Raw genomic sequence first — 13,053 nt, forward strand, 5'->3', positions numbered from 1 at the left:
CCAAGAAAAAGTGTATTTACAATGTTCTAACTAATTAATTAACTACCCGTGTTGTAACAGATAAACATGACTATACAGCAGAACGCATACTACACTAGTCACCCTATCAAAAACTACAGCCCGACCTGACAATAAAGAGACCCAGTCACAGTCCCTGCCTTCCCAGTGAATTGCCATATTGACCCGGACTCAAACACAACATGTTCAAAAACACCCTGTGTTCACAGTAGGATATCAACTATCCCACAATGCAACTGAAGTGCCCAATGCATGCAGCTACCTGAACTGTCATGTACAATTGGCATGTCGTCTATCTGAGACTGAGATTAGGAGGGTACCAACCAACCTACCCGAGATTGATATTAGGAGGGTACCTGACAGTTTATTTGAGACTGAGATTAGGAGGGTACCTGACAGTTTATTTGAGACTGAGATTAGGAGGGTACCTGACAGTTTATTTGAGACTGAGATTAGGAGGGTACCTGACAGTTTATCTGAGACTGAGATTAGGAGGGTACCAACCAACCTACCCGAGATTGAGATTAGGAGGGTACCTGACAGTTTATTTGAGACTGAGATTAGGAGGGTACCTGACAGTTTATTTGAGACTGAGATTAGGAGGGTACCTGACAGTTTATTTGAGACTGAGATTAGGAGGGTACCTGACAGTCTATCTGAGACTGAGATTAGGAGGGTACCTGACAGTTTATTTGAGACTGAGATTAGGAGGGTACCTGACAGTTTATTTGAGACTGAGATTAGCCTGTACCTGAGACTGGGAGGGTAGAGGAAGGGAAGCCTGTACCTGAGACTGGGAGGGTAGAGGAAGGGAAGCCTGTACCTGAGACTGGGAGGGTAGAGGAAGGGAAGCCTGTACCTGAGACTGGGAGGGTAGAGGAAGGGAAGCCTGTTTATTTGACCTGAGACTGGGAGGGTAGAGGAAGGGAAGCCTGTTTACCTGAGACTGGGAGGGTTTATTTGAGACTGGAAGGGAAGCCTGTACCTGAGACTGGGAGGGTAGAGAGAAGATTAGGGAACCTGTACCTGAGACTGGGAGGGTACCTGGTTTATTTGAGAGGATTAGGAAGTACCTGTACCTGAGACTGGGAGGGTAGAGGAAGATTAGGAAGCCTGTACCTGAGACTGGGAGGGTAGAGTTTTATTTGAAGGGAAGCCTGTACCTGAGACTGGGAGGGTAGAGGAACTGAGGAAGCCTGTACCTGAGACTGGGAGGGTAGAGGAAGGGAAGCCTGTACCTGAGACTGGGAGGTTAGAGGAAGTTTGGAAGCCTGTACAAAATTGCTAATCTTGGGAGTAGTTAGAGGACGGGGGGAATGCCAATGTGCCTGAGACCTGGGACTGTGAGGGTAGAGGAAGGAAGCCTGTACCTGAGACTGGGAGGGTAGAGGAAGGGAAGCCTGTACCTGAGACTGGGAGGGTAGAGGAAGGGAAGCCTGTACCTGAGACTGGGAGGGTAGAGGAAGGGAAGCCTGTACCTGAGACTGGGAGGGTAGAGGAAGGGAAGCCTGTACCTGAGACTGGGAGGGTAGAGGAAGGGAAGCCTGTACCTGAGACTGGGAGGGTAGAGGAAGGGAAGCCTGTACCTGAGACTGGGAGGGTAGAGGAAGGGAAGCCTGTACCTGGGACTGGGAGGGTAGAGGAAAGGAAGCCTGTACCTGAGACTGGGAGGGTACAGGAAGGGAAGCCTGTACCTGAGACTGGGAGGGTAGAGGAAGGGAAGCCTGTACCTGAGACTGGGAGGGTAGAGGAAGGGAAGCCTGTACCTGGGACTGGGAGGGTAGAGGAAGGGAAGCCTGTACCTGAGACTGGGAGGGTACAGGAAGGGAAGCCTGTACCTGAGACTGGGAGGGTAGAGGAAGGGAAGCCTGTACCTGAGACTGGGAGGGTAGAGGAAGGGAAGCCTGTACCTGAGACTGGGAGGGTAGAGGAAGGGAAGCCTGTACCTGAGACTGGGAGGGTAGAGGAAGGGAAGCCTGTACCTGAGACTGGGAGGGTAGAGGAAGGGAAGCCTGTACCTGAGACTGGGAGGGTAGAGGAAGGGAAGCCTGTACCTGAGACTGGGAGGGTAGAAGGAAGGGAAGCCTGTACCTGAGACTGGGAGGGTAGAGGAAGGGAAGCCTGTACCTGAGACTGGGAGGGTAGAGGAAGGGAAGCCTGTACCTGAGACTGGGAGGGTAGAGGAAGGGAAGCCTGTACCTGAGACTGGGAGGGTAGAGGAAGGGAAGCCTGTACCTGAGACTGGGAGGGTAGAGGAAGGGAAGCCTGTACCTGAGACTGGGAGGGTAGAGGAAGGGAAGCCTGTACCTGAGACTGGGAGGGTAGAGGAAGGGAAGCCTGTACCTGAGACTGGGAGGGTAGAGGAAGGGAAGCCTGTACCTGAGACTGGGAGGGTAGAGGAAGGGAAGCCTGTACCTGAGACTGGGAGGGTAGAGGAAGGGAAGCCTGTACCTGAGACTGGGAGGGTAGAGGAAGGGAAGCCTGTACCTGAGACTGGGAGGGTAGAGGAAGCCTTCTGTTCCCTGAGCCAGTTGTTCCTCTCCTCCTGGCCCCACTACCACGACTCTCCTGGGGTTGTCTCCTCACCACGCTCCTGACTGATCACAATAACATAAAATAATGCTAAATAAATGTGCATTTATTACCAATTAGGTAATCAAATGTTCCATAATTATGTTTTTTTTAAAGGAAATTGCATAGTCAGAGAAGAAATCAAATGGATGAAATCCTTAATAGAATTTGCGTTATCAGTGTCAAATGTGTACGATGTTGGGTAACTACTAGGAGGTCGATTAATTGGAATGGCCGATTAATTAGGGCCGAGTTCAAGTTTTCATAACAATAGGTAATCTGCATTTTGGGACACCGATCGTGGCCGATTACATTGCACTCCACGAGGAGACTGCGTGGCAGGCTGACTACGAGTGCAGCAAGGAGCCAAGGTAAGGTGCTCGCTAGCATTAAATTGATCTAATAAAAAAGAATCAATCTCCACATAATCACTAGCTAACTACACATGGTTGATGATATTACTAGTTTATCTAGCTTGTCCTGCGTTGCATATAAATCGATGCGGTGCCCGTTAATTTATCATTGAATCACAGCCTACTTCTCCAAACGGGTGACTTAACAAGCGCAATCGCTAAAAAAGCACTGTCGTTGCACCAATGTGTACCTAACCATAAACATCAATGCCTTTCTTAAAATCAATACACAGAAGTATACATTTTTAAACCTGCATAGTTAGTTAAAAATAAATTCATGTTAGCAGGCAATATTAACTAGGGAAATTGTGTCACTTCTCTTGCGTTCGTTGCACGCAGAGTCAGGGTATATGCAGCAGTTTGGGCCGCCTGGCTCGTTGAGAACTAATTTGTCAGAATTTTACGTAATTATGAGATAACATTGAATTATGAGATAACATTGAAGGTTGTGCAATGTAATATTTATACTTAGGGATGCCACCCGTTAGATAAAATACGGAAAGGTTCCGTATTTCACTGAAAGAATAAACATTTTGTTTTCGAAATGATAGTTTCCGGATTTGAGCATATTAATGACCGAAGGCTCGTATTTCTGTGTGTTATTATATTATAATTAAGTCTATGATTTGATAGAGCAGTCTGACTGAGCTGTGGTAGGCAGCAGCAGGCTCGTAAGCATTCATTCAAACAGCACTTTAGTGCGTTTTGCCAGCAGCTCTTCGCAATGCTTCAAGCATTGAGCTGTTTATGACTTCAAGCCTATCAACTCCCGAGATTAGGCTGGCAATACTAAAGTACCTATTAGAACATCCAATAGTCAAAGGTTAATGAAATACAAATGGTATAGAGAGAAATAGATCTATAATAACTACAACCTAAAACTTCTTACCTGGGAATATTGAAGACTCATGTTAAAAGGAACCACCAGCTTTCATATGTTCTCATGTTCTGAGCAAGGAACTGAAACGTTAGCTTTTTTTACATGGCACATATTGCACTTTTACTTTCTTCTCCAACACTTTGTTTTTGCATTACTTAAACCAAATTGAACATGTTTCATTATTTATTTGAGAATAACTTGATTTTATTGATGTATTATATTAAGTTAAAATAAAAGTGTTCATATCAGTATTGTAATTGTCATTTTATATATACAGTGCCTTGAACTTTGCGACCTTTTGCCACATTTCAGGCTTCAAACATAAAGATATAAAACTGTATTTTTTTGTGATGAATCAACAACAAGTGGGACACAATCATGAAGTGGAACGACATTTGTTGGATATTTCAAACTTTTTTAACAAATCAAGAAAAACATTTTCATTACACACTTGACGAAAGTGTGTAACAGCACATATATAAGCTACACCCACTACATGTAGTATTATAACAGAAGGTTGATGTTTATTAAAAATATATTTCCCTTTCATCGAACATTGTGTTGTACAGGTTTACTTCAAAATGGCGCTCTTTGACAGACAGATAATCTTACGAGGTTTTGAGGCTGCATGCCAGATGGTACCCTATTCCCTACATCAGGGGCACCTCTAGTCCTCAGGGGACTGATTGGTGTCATGCCAGATGGTACCCTATTCCCTACATCAGGGGCACCTCCAGTCCTCAGGGGACTGGTTGGTGTCACGCCAGATGGTACCCTATTCCCTACATCAGGGGCACCCTCCAGTCCTCAGGGGACTGATTGGTGTCACGCCAGATGGTACCCTATTCCCTACATCAGGGGCACCTCCAGTCCTCAGGGGACTGATTGGTGTCACACCAGATGGTACCCTATTCCCTACATCAGGGGCACCTCTAGTCCTCAGGGGACTGGTTGGTGTCACGCCAGATGGTACCCTATTCCCTACATCAGGGGCACCTCCAGTCCTCAGGGGACTGATTGGTGTCATGCCAGATGGTACCCTATTCCCTACATCAGGGGCACCTCCAGTCCTCAGGGGACTGGTTGGTGTCATGCCAGATGGTACCCTATTCCCTACATCAGGGGCACCTCCAGTCCTCAGGGGACTGATTGGTGTTACGCCAGATGGTACCCTATTCCCTACATCAGGGGCACCTCCAGTCCTCAGGGGACTGATTGGTGTCACGCCAGATGGTACCCTATTCCCTACATCAGGGGCACCTCCAGTCCTCAGGGGACTGATTGGTGTCACGCCAGATGGTACCCTATTCCCTACATCAGGGGCACCTCCAGTCCTCAGGGGACTGATTGGTGTCACGCCAGATGGTACCCTATTCCCTACATCAGGGGCACCTCCAGTCCTCAGGGGACTGATTGGTGTCACGCCAGATGGTACCCTATTCCCTACATCAGGGGCACCTCCAGTCCTCAGGGGACTGATTGGTGTCACGCCAGATGGTACCCTATTCCCTACATCAGGGGCACCTCTAGTCCTCAGGGGACTGATTGGTGTCACGCCAGATGGTACCCTATTCCCTACATCAGGGGCACCTCCAGTCCTCAGGGGTGTCACAGCTGTTGCACCCTCAACAACCACTGTGATAATGATGATGATGATTATTATTATTTGACCCTGCTGGTCATCTATGAACATTTGAACATCTTGGCCATGTTCTGTTATAATCTCCACCCGGCACAGCCAGACTGGCCACCGCTCATAGCCTGGTTCCTCTCTAGGTTTCTTCCTACATTTAGTTTTTCTTCCTAGGTTCTGGAGTTTTTCCTAGCCACCGTGCTTCTACGTCTGCATTGCTTGCTGTTTGGGGTTTTAGGCTGGGTTTCTGGAACAGCACTTTGTGGCATCAGCTGATGTAAGAAGGGCTATATAAATACATTTGACTGACAGTTTTAACCCAGCCCCAGCTGACACACCTGACGACAATAATTAACTAGTCTTCAGTTTAGATTGAAATATGTTTAATCAGCTGTGTTTGCTAGGGATGTGGGAAAAGTGTGACACCAATCAGGAACCCGAGGACTGGAATTGCCCTTCCCTATGCATTCAGGAAAGTATTCAGACTCCTTGACTTTATCCACATTTTGTTATGTTACATACATATTATAAAATTGATTAAGCATTTTTGTATTATTTTTTTTCAATCTAAACAAAATACCCCATAATGAAGAAGCAAAAAAAGGTTTGTATAAATGTTTTGGGGAAAAAAAACAAGAAAAAATAAATTAAATATCACATTTACATAAGTATTCAGACCATTTACTCAGTACTTTGTTGAAGCACCTTTGGCAGCGATTACAGCCTTGTGTTTTCTTGGGTATGATGCTACAAGCTTGGCACACCTGTATTTGGGGAGTTTCTCCTATTCTTCTCTGCAGATCCTCTCAAGTTATTTTCAGGTCTCTCCGGAGATGTTCAATCGGGTTGAAGTCTAGGCTCTGGCTGGGCCACTGAAGGACATCAGAGACTTGTCCCGAAGCCGCTCCTGCATCGTCATGGCTGTGTGCTTAGGGTCATTGTCCTTTTGGAAGTTCAACCTTGGCCCCAGTCGGAGATCCTGTGCGCTCTAGAGCAGGTTTTCATCAAGAATCTCTCTGTACTTGGTTCCGTTCATCTTTCCCTTGATCCTGACTAGTCTCCCAGTCTCTGCCACTGAAAAACGTCCCCACAGCATAATGCTGCCACCACCATGCTTCACTGTAGGGATGGTGGCAGGTTTCCTCCAGATGTGACGCTTGGCATTCAGGCCAAAGAGTTCAACCTTGGTTTCATCGGACCAGAGAATCTTGTTTCTCATGGTCTGAGAGTCTTAAGGTGCCTTTTGGCAAACGCCAAGAGGTCTGTCATGTGCCGTTTTACTGAGGAGTGGCTTCCATCTGGCCACTCTACCATAAAGGCCCGATTTCTGGAGTGCTGCAGAGATGGTTGTCCTTCTGGAAGGTTCTCCCATCTCCACAGAGGAACTCTGGAGCTCTGTCAGAGTGACCATCAGGTTCTTGGTCACCTCCCTGACCAAGGAAGGCCCTTCTCCTCCAATTGCTCAGTTTGTCCGGGCGGCCATCTCTAGGAAGAGTCTTGGTGGTTCCAAACTTCTTCCATTTAAGAATGATGGAGGCCACTGTGTTCTTGGGGACCTTCAATGCTACGGACATTTTTTGGTACCTTCCCCAGATCTGTGCCTCGACACAATCCTGGCTCGGAGCTCTACGGACAATTCCTTTCGACCTCATTGCTTGGTTTTTGCTCTGACATGCACTGTCAACTGTGTGGCCTTCTATAGACAGCTGTGTGCCTTTCCAAATCATGTCCAATCAATTGAGGTGGAATCCGTGTGGCAGGTAGCCTAGTGGTTAGAGCGTTGGGCCAGTAACCAAAAGGTTGCTGGATCGAATCCCCGAGCTGACAAGGTAAAAATCTGTCATTCTGCCCCTGATCAACCCACTGTTCCACGGGCGCTGTGGATGTTGAATATGGCAGCTCCTCACACCTCTCTGATTCAGAGGGCTTGGGTTAAATGTGGAAGACCCATTTGAGTTCAATGCATTCAGTTGTACAACTGACTAGGTATCCCCCCCAATCAAGTTGTAGAAACATCAAGGATGATCAATGGAAACAGGATGAACCTGAGCTCAATTTCAAGTCTCATAGCGAAGGGTCTGAATAAGGTATTTCATTTTTTTTTTTTTTAATACATTTGCAAAAATGTCTAAAAACCTGGTTTCACTTTGTCATGATGGTGTATTGTGATGTCATTATGGTGTATTGTGATGTCATTATGGGGTATTGTGATGTCATTAAGGGGTATTGTGATGTCATTATGGTGTATTGTGATGTCATTATGGGGTATTGTGTGTAGATTGATGAGGAAAAACATTAATTTAATCCATTTCAGAATAAATCTGTAAAGTAGTGCACAAAATAGGGAATAGGGTGCAATTTGGGACGCAACCTAGGCCAAATCTTCTTTGACCTTTCTTACCATTGGTTGGGGAGAGGAAGAAGTCCCCCATCGTGGTGATGGCTTTAACTCCGTTGATCAGGCTGTCCCCGTTGATAGTAACGCGAGACAGGTTGGCACGTGCTTGAGGCAGGACAGTTACAGGGTCACCTAAAGAGACAAAACAGCAAGTCAGAGGTTCCTAGTTTCCCTCCCTGCTCCAGATTCTGTTATGAAAAACCTGAAGTTTCTCTCCAAACTATCCCAAAAACAAAAACATGACCCAAACATAAGGACATTTTCACCATTATATATTTCACCGGTGTAGTGATCCCATATGTGGTGATGAGTGGTACAGGGGGGCAATGAAAACACAGTGTATCGATACAACTGAAGAAGAAGCTTTCCCAAGAAATGTTTTCATACTTAAAGAATCTCAAACAAAGTTACAAACTGGCAGCCACACAAAGAGAGTACTGTCCCGTCAAAAGGGTTTCTGTTGGACTAGCCAACAGCACAAGGTGCAGTGAGTTCAGTGGGGAGGCTTTAGGTCACTGGGTCCTCAGTACTTTCCATGTAAAAAAAAAAAAAAAAGAAGAAGAGCAGTTTAAAATATATTTCCAAAAGCAGGTGGATGACATCAGTCATAAATTACATACAATAAAAATAACTAACTACTATGCATGGAACGATTCAACATTACATATCGGCCCCCGGTTCATAATGGATAAACTGAACTAACTACTATGCATGGAACGATTCAACATTATATATCAGCCCCCGGTTCATAATGGATAAACTGAACTAACTACTATGCATGGAACGATTCAACATTACATATCAGCCCCCCGGTTCATATTGGATAAACTGAACTAACTACTATGCATGGAACGATTCAACATTACATATCGGCCCCCGGTTCATAATGGATAAACTGCGAATGCATCAGAGCCTAAACCGATACAAATGAAGCACGCATTGGTCAGAAAACGAATTCAGGAATCAATGGTTCACTGTTGTTTTTAACTCACTTTGTTATACCTCATCTGAATTGAACACTTCTTTACTAATGCTGCAGAAATTAGCTTAAAAGCAGTATCCAGATCCATCAGATGTAGCCATCACAATATAGTAGCCATATCTACCAAAGATACAAAGGCTGGGCCTAATATAGTGTATAAGAGGTCAGGCTGGGCCTAATATAGTGTATAAGAGGTCAGGCTGGGCCTAATATAGTGTATAAGAGGTCAGGCTGGGCCTAATATAGTGTATAAGAGGTCAGGCTGGGCCTAATATAGTGTATAAGAGGTCAGGCTGGGCCTAATATAGTGTATAAGAGGTCAGGCTTGGCCTAATATAGTGTATAAGAGGTCAGGCTGAGCCTAATATAGTGTATGGTCAGGCTGGGCCTAATATAGTGTATAAGAGGTCAGGCTGGGCCTAATATAGTGTATAAGAGGTCAGGCTGGGCCTAATATAGTGTATAAGAGGTCAGGCTCTAATATAGTGTATAAGAGGTCAGGCTGGGCCTAATATAGTGTATAAGAGGTCAGGCTGGGCCTAATATAGTGTATAAGAGGTCAGGCTGGGCCTAATATAGTGTATAAGAGGTCAGGCTGGGCCTAATATAGTGTATAAGAGGTCAGGCTGCCTAATATATAAGAGGTCAGGCTGGGCCTAATATAGTGTATAAGAGGTCAGGCTGGGCCTAATATAGTGTATAAGAGGTCAGGCTGGGCCTAATATAGTGTATAAGAGGTCAGGCTGGGCCTAATATAGTGTATAAGAGGTCAGGCTGGGCCTAATATAGTGTATAAGAGGTCAGGCTGGGCCTAATATAGTGTATAAGAGGTCAGGCTGGGCCTAATATAGTGTATAAGAGGTCAGGCTGGGCCTAATATAGTGTATAAGAGGTCAGGCTGGGCCTAATATAGTGTATAAGAGGTCAGGCTGGGCCTAATATAGTGTATAAGAGGTCAGGCTGGGCCTAATATAGTGTATAAGAGGTCAGGCTGGGCCTAATATAGTGTATAAGAGGTCAGGCTGGGCCTAATATAGTGTATAAGAGGTCAGGCTGGGCCTAATATAGTGTATAAGAGGTCAGGCTGGGCCTAATATAGTGTATAAGAGGTCAGGCTGGGCCTAATATAGTGTATAAGATAGCCTAATATAGTATAAGAGGTCAGGCTGGGCCTAATATAGTATATAAGAGGTCAGGCTGGGCCTAATATAGTGTATAAGAGGTCAGGCTGGGCCTAATATAGTGTATAAGAGGTCAGGCTGGGCCTAATATAGTGTATAAGAGGTCAGGCTGGGCCTAATATAGTGTATAAGAGGTCAGGCTGGTTCTAATATAGTGTATAAGAGGTCAGGCTGGGCCTAATATAGTGTATAAGAGGACAGGCTGGGCCTAATATAGTGTATAAGAGGACAGGCTGGGCCTAATATAGTGTATAAGAGGTCAGGCGGGGCCTAATATAGTGTATAAGAGGTCAGGCTGGTTCTAATATAGTGTATAAGAGGACAGGCTGGTTCTAATATAGTGTATAAGAGGTCAGGCTGGGCCTAATATAGTGTATAAGAGGTCAGGCTGGGCCTAATATAGTGTATAAGAGGTCATACAATACTTTTTGTAGTAATTCCTATGTTGTTGATGTAAAGAATATCTGTTGGTCTGTGGTGTGTAATGAGGAGCAACCAGGCGCTGCTGGTCTGTGGTGTGTAATGAGGAGCAACCAGACGCTGCTGGTCTGTGTTGTGTAATGAGGAGTAACCAGATGCTGCTGGTCTGTGGTGTGTAATGAGGAGCAACCAGACGCTGCTGGTCTGTGGTGTGTAATGAGGAGCAACCTGACGCTGCTGGTCTGTGGTGTGTAATGAGGAGCAACCAGACGCTGCTGGTCTGTGGTGTGTAATGAGGAGCAACCAGACGCTGCTGGTCTGTGTTGTGTAATGAGGAGCAACCAGACGCTGCTGGTCTGTGGTGTGTAATGAGGAGCAACCAGACGCTGCTGGTCTGTGGTGTGTAATGAGGAGCAACCAGATGCTGCTGGTCTGTGGTGTGTAATGAGGAGCAACCAGACGCTGCTGGGTCTGTGGTGTGTAATGAGGAGCAACCAGACGCTGCTGGTCTGTGGTGTGTGAGGAGCAACCAGACGCTGCTGGTCTGGTGTGTAATGAGGAGCAACCAGACGCTGCTGGTCTGTGGTGTGTAATGAGGAGCAACCAGACGCTGCTGGTCTGTGGTGTGTAATGAGGAGCAACCAGACGCTGCTGGTCTGTGGTGTGTAATGAGGAGCAACCAGACGCTGCTGGTCTGTGGTGTGTAATGAGGAGCAACCAGACGCTGCTGGTTGCTCCTCATTACACACCACAGACCAACAGATATTCTTTACATCAACAACATAGGAATTACTACAAAAAGTATTGTATGACCTCTTATACACTATATTAGGCCCAGCCTGACCTCTTATACGCTGCTGGTCTGTGGTGTGTAATGAGGAGCAACCAGACGCTGCTGGTCTGTGGTGTGTAATGAGGAGCAACCAGACGCTGCTGGTCTGTGGTGTGTAATGAGGAGCAACCAGACGCTGCTGGTCTGTGGTGTGTAATGAGGAGCAACCAGACGCTGCACATGACACATTTATGAAATTGCTTATTCCAGTTACTGGCTGCAGAACCAATTAGCAAAAGTACTGCAAATTGAAAAATCATGTGATTAAACTAAATAAAAAGAAGAAACTATGCTATGAAACAAAGCTAAATTACATAATGAATGATAGTAAAAAGCTTTGGAGCACCTTAAATTACATTTTGGGAAAAAAGGCAAACTCAGCTCCATCATTCATTGAATCAAAAGGCTCATTCATCAACAAAACCAACTGATATTGCCAATTACTTAAGATTAGCAAACTTAGGCATGACATGCCAGCAACAAACACTGACACTACACATCCAAGTATAACTGATTAAATTATGAAAGAGAAGCATTGTAATTTTTAATTCCGTAAAGTGGGTGTGGAAGAGATGAAAAATTATTGTTGTCTATCAACAATGACAAACAACCAGGATCTGACAACATGGTCGGAAAATAACTAAGGAGAATAGCGGACGATATTGCCACATCTTCAATCTAAGCCTGCTCGAAAGTGTGTCCCCTCAGGTCTGGAGGGAAGCTGAAGTCATTCCGCTACCTAAGAATAGTAAAGCCCCCTTTACTGTCTCAAATAGCCGACCAATCAGCCTGTTACCAACCCTTAGTATACTGTTGGAGAATTTTCTTTTGTTGACCAGATACAATTTTACAGTAAACAACTTGACAGACTTTCAGCATGCTTATAGAGAAGGACATTCAACAAGTACAGCACTTACATAAATGACTGATGATTGGCTGAGAGAAATTGATGATAAAAAAGATTGTGGGGGCAGTTTTGTCAGACTTCAGTGCGGCTTTTGACATTATCGATTATAGTCTGCTGCTGGAAAAACTTGTGTTATGGCTTTACGCCCCCTGCTATATTGTGGATAAAGAGTTAGACAGGTAACAGAACACAGAGAGTGTTATTTAATGGAATCCTCTCAAACATAATCCAGGTAGAAATCAGGAATTCCCCAGGGCAGCTGTCTAGGCCCCTTACTTTTTTCAACCTTACTAACTACATGCCACTGGCTTTGAGTATGCGGATGACTCAACACTATACACGACAGCTACTACAGCGGCTGTAATGACTGCAACACTTAAGAAAGAGCTGCAGTTAGTTTCAGAATGGGAGGCAAGGAATAAGTTAGTCGTAAATATTTCTAAAACTAAAAGCACTGTATTTGGGACAAAACATTCACTAAACCCCAAACCTCAACTAAATCTTGTAATGAATGATGTGGAAATTGAGGAAGTTTAGGTGACTAAACTGCTTGGAGTAACCCTGGATTGTAAACTGTCATGGTCAAAACATATTGATACAACAGTATCTAAGATGGGGAGAAGTCTGTCTATAATGAAACGATGCTCTACCTTCTTAACAACACTATCAACAAGGCAGGTCCTACAGGCCCTAGTTTTGTCACACCTGGACTACTGTTCAGTGGTGTGGTCAGGTGCCACAAAGAGGAAAATTGCAATTGCCTCAGAACAGGGCAGCACGGCTGGTCCTTGGATGAACACAGAGAGCTAATATTAATA

At 45.1% G+C, this 13,053-nt stretch overlaps 1 protein-coding gene and 2 long non-coding RNA genes across 5 annotated transcripts in view; 1 reads left to right on the plus strand and 2 right to left on the minus strand.

The window, feature by feature from the left end:
- On the minus strand, nucleotides 1-757 carry LOC127908917 (uncharacterized). Its single transcript, XR_008069046.1, has 3 exons — nucleotides 699-757; nucleotides 555-662; nucleotides 1-482 (listed from the first exon to the last, which is right to left on the minus strand). It is a non-coding gene; the product is annotated as an uncharacterized LOC127908917 (long non-coding RNA).
- The window catches only part of LOC127908916 (uncharacterized), a 149,382-nt gene that overhangs the window by 84,959 nt on the left and 51,370 nt on the right, over nucleotides 1-13,053 (plus strand). The gene's annotated exons all lie outside the window — the stretch shown is intronic.
- cep126 (centrosomal protein 126) overlaps nucleotides 1-13,053 on the minus strand; it is a 51,699-nt gene that overhangs the window by 12,821 nt on the left and 25,825 nt on the right. For all 3 annotated transcript variants that reach the window (XM_052468723.1, XM_052468724.1, XM_052468722.1), the window contains 2 exons: nucleotides 7,917-8,045; nucleotides 2,506-2,615 (listed from right to left, as the gene is read on the minus strand). In XM_052468723.1, the coding sequence (XP_052324683.1) occupies nucleotides 2,506-2,615; nucleotides 7,917-8,045 (239 nt within the window). The remainder of the gene's footprint in view (nucleotides 1-2,505; nucleotides 2,616-7,916; nucleotides 8,046-13,053) is intronic.

Source organism: Oncorhynchus keta, chromosome 18 (genome assembly GCF_023373465.1).
Source record: "Oncorhynchus keta strain PuntledgeMale-10-30-2019 chromosome 18, Oket_V2, whole genome shotgun sequence".
NCBI lineage: Eukaryota > Metazoa > Chordata > Actinopteri > Salmoniformes > Salmonidae > Oncorhynchus > Oncorhynchus keta.